General features: G+C 44.3%; 1 protein-coding gene across 1 annotated transcript; it reads left to right on the top strand.

Annotated features, from left to right (window-relative positions):
* The first annotated feature begins 4252 nt into the window (after positions 1 to 4252).
* On the top strand, positions 4253 to 7212 carry LOC113098469 (protein delta homolog 1-like). The gene is made up of 5 exons (XM_026263579.1): positions 4253 to 4490; positions 4677 to 4740; positions 4969 to 5099; positions 5241 to 5382; positions 6032 to 7212. The coding sequence occupies exons 1-5, from the start codon at positions 4424 to 4426 to the stop codon at positions 6747 to 6749; spliced, it is 1122 nt and encodes a 373-aa protein (XP_026119364.1). The 5' UTR covers positions 4253 to 4423; the 3' UTR covers positions 6750 to 7212.
* The last annotated feature ends 5447 nt before the right edge of the window (positions 7213 to 12659 follow it).

The raw sequence follows: 12659 nt of genomic DNA, 5'->3' as shown, positions 1-12659 counted from the left end.
GAAAGATGTAACTCAAGTCTAATGAACATCCTTTATGTCTGAGGAAAGCACATTGATCTGCCCTGGACTCAGTGATCGGATTTAGTGAGTTTCTCCTGCAGCAGATTCAATGGAGAACAATGGAAATGTTCGTCTGGTCTTTGGGTCTAATCTCAGCTCATTAAATCAAACTCAATTAACAGGACTGCCACTGATACCCAAGAGCTCGCTTTTACCTTTTAGTGTTTCTGCAAAGGTTTATATTTTCAAGCATGAAAGGCATCTCTCGGCTGGAAATGGGAGGTTTATTGGAGGTCATGTGTGATATTTGGCTTGATGGCTGTGTGTTTCAGCTGGCATTGATTTCTCATCACTCAAACTGTCTGACCTGCTATTTTCTCTTTTTTCAGCACACCTGTTGAAAAATAAATGTGTACATGATATTAATTATAGTAGGCTAATTGAATGAAATTAAAGTGAACCAATGAGACTCATCAAACAAAGATGAAGTGGCACTCAAACTTAGTTATCCCGCGTCATGCATTTGATCTTTTAATCCGGATGTTTTTTCAGAATTACTCCAGAGAGGAGATCACAGATGCACAGCCTCTTCACTAAAGGTGTGGAATAACTAACGGTGCGTCTCACAGCGGCTGGTTATTACGCTCACAGCTGTAAATCTACAGCACATTTACAGCAGACTCCATCAAAGTGTCAAGACTGAATTTACCTCTTTTTATTTTATGTCACAGTTATATATTTCTCTGCAGGTTGTATCAGTTATTATCAGCTCATCTCAGTGCTACCGCGTTGGGTTATAAATAAAATGAGCATGTTGAATTCTCTAACATCATTAAGGAGTCTGAGTTATAATTACTCCAAATGAAGGCCAGTGAGGTCGAGCGTCACCTTCAGTGCCGCTGTTCGTTTGTTCATTTTCCCTGTTCTTGCTGTAATCAATCATCAATGATTGATGACCACTTGTCCACGGCATCCTGTTGAGCCGGAGAGACCCTCGGGATGGAGGAAAATACCGGATCTCAAATGAGATCAAAGTGCTGCAGATCAGTGTATGATCCCTGTCCTCTAATACGCTGAATGCAAAGCTGTTTCATGGCAGCTCTTGTGCTGGTTATAAAGCAAACTCAAATGAAGTTGGATATATTGCCTGTGACAAGATTGAATTGTTTTTACAGTCCCCTCGTGGCTTCATCCTAATGTATTGGAGCTTTTTCACAGACGGCTTGTTTTTTACGAGCGAGGTTATCACTGTTTACATCCAGAAGTAAGATGCAGCACATGTAGGTCATTGCTGAGAATAGAGATGCGCTGCCCTGAGCTTGAAGACGTTTGGCAAGAAATCTTTTCCCTGCTAGGACAGCCATTCCAGTAAGAGTCGACGATTTAGAGGCTGAACTAACATTTAATTGGGCTTGTGGGTATAAAGGTACAGCTGAAATCTCATCGTGTCGAGCGAGGGATCAAACCGTTCATCAAAGCACATCATGAGGAATCTTTCAGAACCAAACATTCTCTCCACTGTCAAGAAGAGCATGAAAACTAAGGCTGTGCCTAAGAATAGCACACTAGTTTTTGCACATCTATAGTATGAACACTGGACTATTGCTCAATTTCAGACATGTAGAGGTCAGGCAGTCATGTTCTACTTACAGCTGCTGTAGATATTTAAAGCCACAGCAGCAGGAAAACAGCCTCTTTAATATTGAGGATCAGAGAGCAGGTAATACATGCTCATGAAAATTAAATCATGACTGACATAGATTATGATATGAACCCATCTTTAGAGTTCAGACAGTTCAGAAAGCCACCTGGGGAAGTCGTGGCCTAATGGTTAGAGGGTTGGACTCCCAATCGAAGGGTTGTGGGTTCTAGTCACGGGCCGGATGGAATTGTGGGTGGGGGGGTGCATGAACAGCTCTCTCTCCACCTTCAATACCACGACTGAGGTGCCCTTGACCAAGGCACTGAACCCCCAACTGCTCCCCGGGCGCCGCAGCATAAATGATGAACACTGCTCCGGGTGTGTGTGTGTGTGTGTTCACTGCTCTGTGTGTGTGTACTTCAGATGGGTTAAATGCAGAGCACGAATTCTGAGTATGGGTCACCACACACCACACTGACTTCCATTCATACGCATGAGAATGTGTCAAAAAATTTCGCATTTTGCTGCGTTCCAAAGTTCAAGTTTGGTGAACTTTGACCTGTGAATTCACATCACGTGACGTGTGACGTGTGAACAGTAGAAGATCAATACGGTACTGCGTGACCTCTCTGTACAGAAATTCAAAAATGGAGGAAGCGCTAATTTTACAGTAGGAGTAAAATCTTTGTGTGTCACCGCTAGTGGCAGGCGCACATATCGGTGACGGGTCGAGTGGCAGGTCTCAGTGGTTTTCCCCTTCTCTAATTTTAGTTCATGGATGTTTCTGTGTGGGTAGGTGATGGTGTTGATGGGTGGAGTTTAGTTCAGTGACTTTCTGTGTGGGTAGGTGATGGTGTTGATGGGTGGAGTTTAGTTCAGTGACTTTCTGTGTGGGTAGGTGATGGTGTTGATGGGTGGAGTTTAGTTCAGTCATGTTTCTGTGTGGGTAGGTGATGGTGTTGATGGGTGGAGTTTAGTTCAGTGACGTTTCTGTGTGGGTAGGTGATGGTGTTGATGGGTGGAGTTTAGTTCAGTGACGTTTCTGTGTGGGTAGGTTATGGTGTTGATGGGTGGAGTTTAGTTCAGTGACTTTCTGTGTGGGTAGGTGATGGTGTTGATGGGTGGAGTTTAGTTCAGTGACTTTCTGTGTGGGTAGGTGATGGTGTTGATGGGTGGAGTTTAGTTCAGTCATGTTTCTGTGTGGGTAGGTGATGGTGTTGATGGGTGGAGTTTAGTTCAGTGACGTTTCTGTGTGGGTAGGTTATGGTGTTGATGGGTGGAGTTTAGTTTCGTGTGTCAGACTGAAGCAGCAGCAGCTCGCGGAGGTTCAGTCGGATGAAACTCGCTTTGACCGTCGCAGACTTTCTCAGATGAGTTGTTTTCAGGCTGAGTTCTAGTCTGGAGGACTAGTTTAGTTCAGTGATTTTTCTGTGTGGGTAGGTGATGGTGTTGATGGGTGGAGTTTAGTTCAGTCATGTTTCTGTGTGGGTAGGTGATGGTGTTGATGGGTGGAGTTTAGTTCAGTGATTTTTCTGTGTGGGTAGGTGATGGTGTTGATGGGTGGAGTTTAGTTCAGTCATGTTTCTGTGTGGGTAGGTGATGGTGTTGATGGGTGGAGTTTAGTTCAGTGATTTTTCTGTGTGGGTAAGTGATGGTGTTGATGGGTGGAGTTTAGTTCAGTCATGTTTCTGTGTGGGTAAGTGATGGTGTTGATGGGTGGAGTTTAGTTCAGTCATGTTTCTGTGTGGGTAGGTGATGGTGTTGATGGGTGGAGTTTAGTTCAGTGATGTTTCTGTGTGGGTAGGTGATGGTGTTGATGGGTGGAGTTTAGTTCAGTCATGTTTCTGTGTGGGTAGGTGATGGTGTTGATGGGTGGAGTTTAGTTCAGTGATTTTTTCTGTGTGGGTAGGTGATGGTGTTGATGGGTGGAGTTTAGTTCAGTCATGTTTCTGTGTGGGTAGGTGATGGTGTTGATGGGTGGAGTTTAGTTCAGTGATTTTTCTGTGTGGGTAGGTGATGGTGTTGATGGGTGGAGTTTAGTTCAGTGACGTTTCTGTGTGGGTAGGTGATGGTGTTGATGGGTGGAGTTTAGTTCAGTGATTTTTCTGTGTGGGTAGGTGATGGTGTTGATGGGTGGAGTTTAGTTCAGTGATGTTTCTGTGTGGGTAGGTGATGGTGTTGATGGGTGGAGTTTAGTTCAGTGATGTTTCTGTGTGGGTAGGTGATGGTGTTGATGGGTGGAGTTTAGTTCAGTGATGTTTCTGTGTGGGTAGGTGATGGTGTTGATGGGTGGAGTTTAGTTCAGTCATGTTTCTGTGTGGGTAGGTGATGGTGTTGATGGGTGGAGTTTAGTTCAGTGATGTTTCTGTGTGGGTAGGTGATGGTGTTGATGGGTGGAGTTTAGTTCAGTGATGTTTCTGTGTGGGTAGGTGATGGTGTTGATGGGTGGAGTTTAGTTCAGTCATGTTTCTGTGTGGGTAGGTGATGGTGTTGATGGGTGGAGTTTAGTTCAGTGATGTTTCTGTGTGGGTAGGTGATGGTGTTGATGGGTGGAGTTTAGTTTCTGTGTCAGACTGAAGCAGCAGCAGCTCGCGGAGGTTTAGTCGGATGAAACTCGCTTTGACCGTCGCAGACTTTCTCAGATGAGTTGTTTTCAGTCTGAGTTCTAGTCTGGAGGACTAGTTTAGTTCAGTGATGTCCAGGTCGCGCGCGCAGCGGTCAGGTTGTGTGATCATGTGAAGGTGATTATCAGCGGAGGATCGAGGATCGAGCTGCGGGAGGATGAATGTATTTCTCCGGCTCGGATTCTCATTTCTGCTGCTCTTCTGCGCGTCTGTTTCTGCTCAAGGTGAAATATCGATATTAATATTTACACTGTATCATTCTTACTTCACTGATGTAGTGACGAGCATCATCAGTATCTGTTGCGTTTCTACTGCTGTCGGTCAACTTCACGTGTTGAAGTGTGAGATGTGATATATGACAGACTCCGGACACATGACTGTTTATTCATCGGTAATGTGTGTGTGTTTAGGTCCAGAATGTGGAGCTGGATGTCATCAACACCACGGCTTCTGTGAGCAGTCTGGAGAATGCAGGTGTGTGTGTGTGTGTGTGTGAGGGTGAGTGTTTGTGTGTGTTAGATGTCATTAATCTTTTTAGTAACAATTGAACAATTGAATGCTGTCAGTGTGTGAGAGATTTTAATCTATCAGTAGAAGTCTCCAGAGACTCTTGTATGTTTTATGGATGTTCTTTAGCAGCAGTTAAAGGTCAGTGACATTAGTTTGGATGTGTGTTGTAAAGCAGGTGTGTGTGTGTTACAGGTGCAGAGCAGGTTGGCGCGGTGCGGTGTGTGATCAGTGTGTTCCTTCACCTGACTGTGTTCACGGAGTGTGTGAAGAGCCCGGGCAGTGTGTCTGTGAGCGCGGATGGACAGGAGCTCGCTGCGATCGAGGTCCAGTGTCCTACATGACTTTATTAAAGAGTATCAGCAGAGATGATGCAGGGCCAGAACTCTTTGAAACAGAACATGTGTGTGAACGCTGGAGCTGTGCTGTGATGACGGTAACTGTGTGCATCTGTTGTTTTCTCTCAGAGGTTCACCGGTGTTCATCAAAGCTCTGCTCGGGAAACTCTACCTGTGTGCAGACCGGACGAGGAGGACACGTCTGTCTCTGTTCTCCTGGATACACCGGGGAAAACTGCCAGCTGAAGACAGGAGTGTGTTCAGAGAACGGGTAACACTGAGACGGCACGACAGACCATTACCTCTGTTACATATCTATGGATTGAAAAACTAGAAAATATCAGTCACATGAAGCTGCTGTGGACGTGAGATCATCCAATGCTGCCATCAATTACTCATCCTTATTTCACTGATGCTAGATCAGTTTATCAGGCATGTACACCTCTGATCAGATGAGACAAATGAATAGACAGCATCTTTACTTTACACTTAAACATGTCTGAACACTGCATTGGATGCAAAATATCAAACCAAGTTGTGTTTGTGCTTAAATGATGCAGAAGCTGTTTTCACAACTAACTGATCTGGAAGTGTATTTTAATGACTGTATGACGTCAGCTCTCCTCACATGAACAAATTAACATGTTACGTAAAGTTTGGCATCCAAACAAAAGGTCATCACCTTAATTTCTATAACATTTTATACAACACAGAGTGTTTCACAGCAGCTTCTCAGTAACAAACAGGAAACCACCAGAATCAGTGATGCAAACGTCATCAAATATGACTCAAACTCAAATTCAGCTGTGGAGCAGCTCTACAGAAGTCATTATTCATGTCATTTCAGTTTGACTCTAGTTGCATGAAGTGACAGAAAGTGTGTGTGTTGGTGAAAGTGACGTGTTTCCTCTCATCCGCAGCTCTCGCTGTCAGAACGGAGGAAGCTGTGTGAACACGAGTGGCTTTGACAGCCGTTCCTCTTGTCTCTGTGCACCTGGATTCACTGGCTCTGTCTGTGAGAAGGAGCTTGACGTCTGCCAGCCCAATCCGTGTGTGAACGGTGGCAGATGCGTCCAGCGTGACCCGACCTACACCTGCGTCTGTCCGCCGCTCTTCTCCGGGCCGGTTTGTGACGTCAGTCTCTCTGTGTGTTCCAGCGATCGCTGTATGAACGGAGGCACCTGCTCTAACGACACACTCGGCCGGATCCGCTGCGTCTGCCCGCCCAGATTCACCGGCCCGTCCTGTGAGCTCCACGTCAGCCAGCTCAAGCCCAAGCCCCGAGCGAGAGCGCTAGGTCCGGGTCACCACACCGCAGCAGCTCACACTTTCCACAAGCTGCTGCGTCCGTCCGAGCGAGAGCCACTCCAGCCGTCCGGTCCACTGGTCACCCGCAGCCAGATCATCTGCTTCTCTGTTCTGGGTCTCCTCACCTGTCTGGTGATCCTGGTCACGTCGGGCATCGTCTTCTTCTCCCGCTGTGAGACGTGGATGGCCAACACTAAATACAGCCAGCTGGTGCGACAGCAGAGAGACCAGCTCCTGAGAGCATCTGACCTCGAGCAGCGTTCACTCAACATCATCCTGCCGGAGAACATCAGGATGAGCAACTACAGCAGGCTCTACACGTCTATATGAAGCTGACGCGTGCGTCTGGACGAGACCCAGACGAGAGGTTTGGTGCTTTAGTCTCTCGTGGGGAAAACAGCTGTAGGATTTCATGGTTTTATTGCTGGATTACATGCATATATTAAACGAGCAACACTCACGGCTCTCTCTCGTTCAGAAGACTGGTGAAGTGAATGGTTCTCACTTATCTCTAGTTATCACACATAACCTGGTTTAATGGAGGTGAATGGATGAAGGGTTCACCACGGCGTGTTACGACTCACGAGCTGACCGTTATCGTCATGTTTTCATCACCTGAGCATTTTGTAATCTTTACTTTTCATGCATATATTTACATGCGAACAAATGATTAATGTAGCACTAAATAAACCATTGTTTTCATCTCCATGAACAACGTAGTCTGTTCATATTTCTTCTGAATTGATGCTGTCTTGGCAGTATGGTTGTGCATTTTATTTAGTGTTTTTTTTATACAGGGTTTCTGTGGGCCTTAAAAACTCTAACATTCATAATGGCATGGAATTAAATGTTGCATTCACTGCGAAAAACAAAAACAAAACAGAAATATAGTATAAATATCAGAACATTCTTAAATCAATTTTGTGCAAATGTAAAATGTCTTGTTTTTTTTTCTTAGCCCAATGACAGATATTTAACAATGCCATTCACAATAGCTGATACTGATCCTGTATTGTTGTAAATCTCGATGTGTGGATCATGTTTAGTGTCTGAATCGGTGATCTGCAGATGGACAGGTGACGGTCTCTGTCGCCATCTGCCGGTTATACTCGGAATGACGTTAAGGGACATGTTTCACTTTCCCCGGGTCGTCACGTGCTCACCTTTGTACGTTAAATATTTCAGAATCTAATAAAAACGTTTGTTACATCATAAGATTTCTTCGGGTACCTCTTTCAATCGTGTCCTGCGTCAAGTGACGCGTCGGTTCTCCAGCAGGCGGCGGGAGCGCGCGCGTCATCCGTCACACCGCGAGCAGGTGAGAGATCAGCACGAGCGTCTGATGAGCGTGGAATGATGTGTCGTGTGTCATTCGAGTGATGAGCTGGAGTCAGTGTATGCTCCCATCCCTGAACACGGTGTGTTTCGTGACGGCTTCAGGGCGATGTCCTGATGAAGTGTAGGAGGATCAGAGGAGCAGCTGAAAATAGCTGTGAACCCATTGACCCCTGAGCAGAAAACTGCACTTGTGTCTCGGGCTTCAGAGAATTTCCAGGAATCAAACCCCAGCGACACGATTCTGAATGTGTCTTTTGTTCATGTTCTGCTTACATAAAAACACACTGTTTACAGTAGCATCATCAAAAACGTGGAGGAGAAAATAATCATTTAGCTGCGTGTTATAAGATGCATCATTCTACTCCTGAGTGCATCACATCATCAGTAAAACATCTTTGACACGTGCAGATAATGTAATGCTCTCTCATAACCTCTCATACATTATTGGGAGAATTTCTTCTGTATATAATGATAATGAAGTGATTTTTTACAGTGTAAACCACACTTAAATTCCTTAACCGTGATGTTTTATTAATCACTTCTGAGTTATTTAGGGTCTGAGATATCAGCTGATGATGATTTATATGTGCACAGATCAGAAAGATCTGACTAAGCAAGAAAGAAGCCATGTTTACAAGCAGTGTTGGACGTGATTTACAGTAAAGAGGTGAATGCATCACAATCAGAGCTGTTAGAGTCACTACAGTAAAGTTAGATGCAGTAATCATTCTTGTTTCCTGCGTGATGAAGGTGTTTATAACTCAAGTGATTGTTTCTCGTCTCTGGTTGTCCAGGGCTGAGGTTTGTTTCTGAAGAACCTCTAAAGCTATCAGTAAGCCCGTCTCACATCTCTGTTATTAGTGGGTGAATGAGAGAAAGACCTGCAGATGTATTCATTATCTCTTCTATTGTCATCTAAGGAGAATTACTGGAGAGCGTTTGCGTTCGTCACATTAAAATCTTTTATGTTTTGACTCTGTCTCTGATGTGCCTCTGATGAACCTAGAGAAGCATTTATTTCTGGCATCATCTCATTATTTTTTATTTTTTTACGAAACCACAGCTAAACGCCTTTGCTGCAGGCTGTTTACGAAACATCTACATGAAGAGTGTCCACGTGACGCGACTCATCTGATCCAGTTCTAGCAGATCAGGACGGAGTTTAGAAGAAGTTCAGCCAAAAATGAAAATCTGGCCCGAGGTTTGCATTTTTGGATCAAAAACTCCTTTAAGGATTTGTTTCTGTCATGGGGAGGGTTAGTGGTTTAGGGCTGGTGAGTGAAAGGTTGAAGGTTTGATCCTAAAGGTCCTCATGATCTGAGTTTAGATGCTGATTCGGTCTCAGATGTGTGATTTAATGTGACCCTCAGGGTTTGATTTCAGTGAAAACCTGAAGCCTCCAGCTGTATTCAGGAACAGGCCGTTCACACTGAAATCAGTTTCTGTTCTGCTTCTAATCTGTTGTTCTTATAGCTCTCTGTAAACACACAGTTGTTCCTCACATCAGATTAAAGCTCTACTGGACTTGTGTTCATCCAGATGTGTTTGTAGGAACAGGAGCTGAACACGACAGAGATCTGTGTTGTGGGCTAATATTTCACATCCTTTTGGTCTGTGTTTGTAACGCGATCAGAGGAGCGTCAGAGATGATGGCGAGCAGATGGAGAGAGTCCTGTGGAGAATCACATTACTGAGAGCAGATTGAGTCTGATGATCTTCATCTGTCGGATCAGAGCAGCTCAAGCTCTGGATCGGCTCGGTCTGCACCTACACTCAATACACACACAACAGAGGTCTCTGAAATACACGTTTATAACGCTGCAGAATAGAACTATATTATCATCCAGCTCTAATCTGATAGACATGACCAGGGGCGGATCTAGAAAAATATTAATTAATGGGGTGGCGAGAAGGGGGCAGGAATTTTTGAGGGGTGGCAACATATGGCAGATGTATATATACTGAATTTAGTCACAGTTATCACAGATTGATGATAAATATATGTGCACACTATAAAAGGACACAGGCTATCATTTACAAACTTAATCTCATGCAATCAATGTCTTGCATTTGAAACAGTTCATATAAGGAATAAGTGACCATAAGCCCCACACACTCACTAATGCATACAGTATATTAATACTTCTTTGTAAATTATTATTTGAAGTAACAAAACCATGGTTAATTTGCAGTTACCATGGCTACAAGAAAGATGATTTGTGGTGTTATTGTTAAAACCATGGGTAATTGTCGTAAGGGAACCTGAAAAAAAAAACTTTCACAGGAATGTGCCTGAAAGTGATAAACGGGCCTCGTTTTTACCTAAATGATTTATACTTATATTTAAAATGTATAAAGTGTGTATTGTAGCTGACACCTAAATGAACACATTACATAGTTTTATGACTGCAAGTCTTTCTCCTCAAATGCTCTTGAGCTTCAAATTTGCGTTTGAGCCCATGTAAAAGAGTAGCATAATTTACATATGATTTACAGGTTATTTTAATAAATATCAAACATTTAATTTAATTGTGTCTTATAGCTGACACCTACATGAACAATTACAGTTGTTTTTATGACTATAAGTCATTCTCCTCAAATGCTACTGACGTTAGAAAAGTGTATAACAATATCACATGTAACTTTAGAGACGGTCCCTAAATTTGAGACTCGTCCAACGTCCAGCGTAAAGCCTTTATGCATGAATAACTTTATGCCCGTTTTTTTTTTTTTTTTTACTTTTAGTTTTCCTTTCTCTTCGCTGGATTGCTGATGTACTCTACCCAGGCATAGATGTTCATCCATCAATTATGAACATTCAGCCGCAAACAAGCGGTCGCGAGCGGTCGAGAGCGCGGATAGGAGAATAGAGGAATTTTTTTTCAGACAGTAGATGATGTCCCCTCTGGGAGTTGGTGCTCTACGCAGACTGCGTACTCTGCGTTTAGGGAGCGATGGAACTGAACACCTTTAATATTGCAGACACTAGTCCATATCGAGATTTGATTTTGATTTATTCATTCAAAAATGTGAAACGCGAATCATTTGAGTCAGTTATGGGGATCGTGAATCATTTGAATCAGTTCGGGAGTTCGTAGCGGGATCGCGAATCATTTGAGTCAGTTATGGGGATCGTGAATCATTTGAATCAGTTCGGGAATTCGTAACGCGATCGCGAATCATTTGAGTCAGTTATGGGGATCGCGAATCATTTGAGTCAGTTTGGGAGTTCGGACCGGGATCGCGAATCATTTGAGTCAGTTCGGGAGTTCGGAGCGGGATCGCGAATCATTTGAGTCAGTTCGGGAGTTCGTAGCGGGATCGCGAATCATTTGAGTCAGTTTGAGAGTTCGGAGCGGGATCGCGAATCATTTGAATCAGTTCCGGAGTTCGTAGCGGGAACGCGAATCATTTGAGTCAGTTATGGGGATTGCGAATCATTTGAGTCAGTTTGGGAGTTCGGAGCGGGATCGCGAATCATTTGAGTCAGTTCGGGAGTTCGTAGCGGGATCGCGAATCATTTGAGTCAGTTTGGGGGATCGCGAATCATTTGAGTCAGTTTGAGAGTTCGGAGCGGGATCGCGAATCATTTGAATCAGTTCCGGAGTTCGTAGCGGGAACGCGAATCATTTGAGTCAGTTATGGGGATCGCGAATCATTTGAGTCAGTCTGGGAGTTCGTAGCAGGTTCGCGAATCATTTGAGTCAGTTCGGGAGTTCGGAGCGGGATCGCGAATCATTTGAGTCAGTTCGGGAGTTCGTAGCGGGATCGCGAATCATTTGAGTCAGTTTGGGGATCGCGAATCATTTGAGTCAGTTTGAGAGTTCGGAGCGGGATCGCGAATCATTTGAATCAGTTCCGGAGTTCGTAGCGGGAACGCGAATCATTTGAGTCAGTTATGGGGATCGCGAATCATTTGAGTCAGTCTGGGAGTTCGTAGCAGGTTCGCGAATCATTTGAGTCAGTTTGGGAGTTCGGAGCGGGTTCGCGAATCATTGGAATCAGCTCAGAAGTTCGTAGCAGGTTTACGAATCATTTGAGTCAGTTCGGGAGTTCAAAGCGGGTTCGCGAATCATTTGAGTCAGTTTGGGGATCGCGAATCATTTGAATCAGTTCGGGAGTTCGTAGCAGGTTCGCGAATCATTTGAGTCAGTTTGGGAGTTCGGAGCGGGATCACGAATCACGAAAGATTCGCGTTCGTAAATTTTCAAATTGCCCATAACCTTTCATTCGTTGCTGCCAACTTAACAAATGGGACGTGTGTCACTGTGAGGATCTATAAATCATACAGAATGAGTTTTTTGAGATTGTAAAAATGCAGAATGTTTCCTGTGAGAGGTAGGTTTAGGTGTAAGGAGATAGAAAATACAGTTTGCACAGTATAAAAACCATTACACATGTGGAGAGTCCTCATAGACCACAAATGCAAGTGTGTGTGTGTGTGTGTGTGTGTGTGTGTGTGTGTGTGTGTGTGTGTGTGTGTGAAAAGAGCTGTAGAAACACATATGATTTGTCTCTTACACACAGATGAAGGGAGGTTTAGTTTGTCCTCGTTCGACCTCAGAGCTCTGCACATGTGCTCCTCCGTCTGTGTCTCACTGCAGATAACCCTGACGAGAGAGACATGATAGTGATAGACACACACACACACATGCACACTCACACTCACTCACACACACAAACGCACACACACACACTCTCACACACACACACACACTCACACACTTTAACACTCACACACTCACACACACACACAAACGCACACACACACACACACACACTCACACACACACACTTTAACACTCACACACACTCACACTTACTCAAAACACACACTCACACACTCTCACACACACACACACACACACTCACACACACTTTAACACTCACACACACACACTC

Source organism: Carassius auratus, unplaced genomic scaffold, assembly GCF_003368295.1.
Source record: "Carassius auratus strain Wakin unplaced genomic scaffold, ASM336829v1 scaf_tig00216561, whole genome shotgun sequence".
Taxonomy (NCBI): domain Eukaryota; kingdom Metazoa; phylum Chordata; class Actinopteri; order Cypriniformes; family Cyprinidae; genus Carassius; species Carassius auratus.
This window is presented reverse-complemented; position numbering and strand designations above follow the sequence as displayed.

Coding starts and splice junctions, on each gene's coding strand:
- LOC113098469 (XM_026263579.1), top strand. CDS start 4,424: ATGAATGTATTTCTCCGGCTCGGATTCTCATTTCTGCTGCTCTTCTGC. Junction 5,100..5,240: donor AGGAGCTCGCTGCGATCGAG/GTCCAGTGTCCT, acceptor GTTTTCTCTCAG/AGGTTCACCGGTGTTCATCA. Junction 5,383..6,031: donor GGAGTGTGTTCAGAGAACGG/GTAACACTGAGA, acceptor TCTCATCCGCAG/CTCTCGCTGTCAGAACGGAG.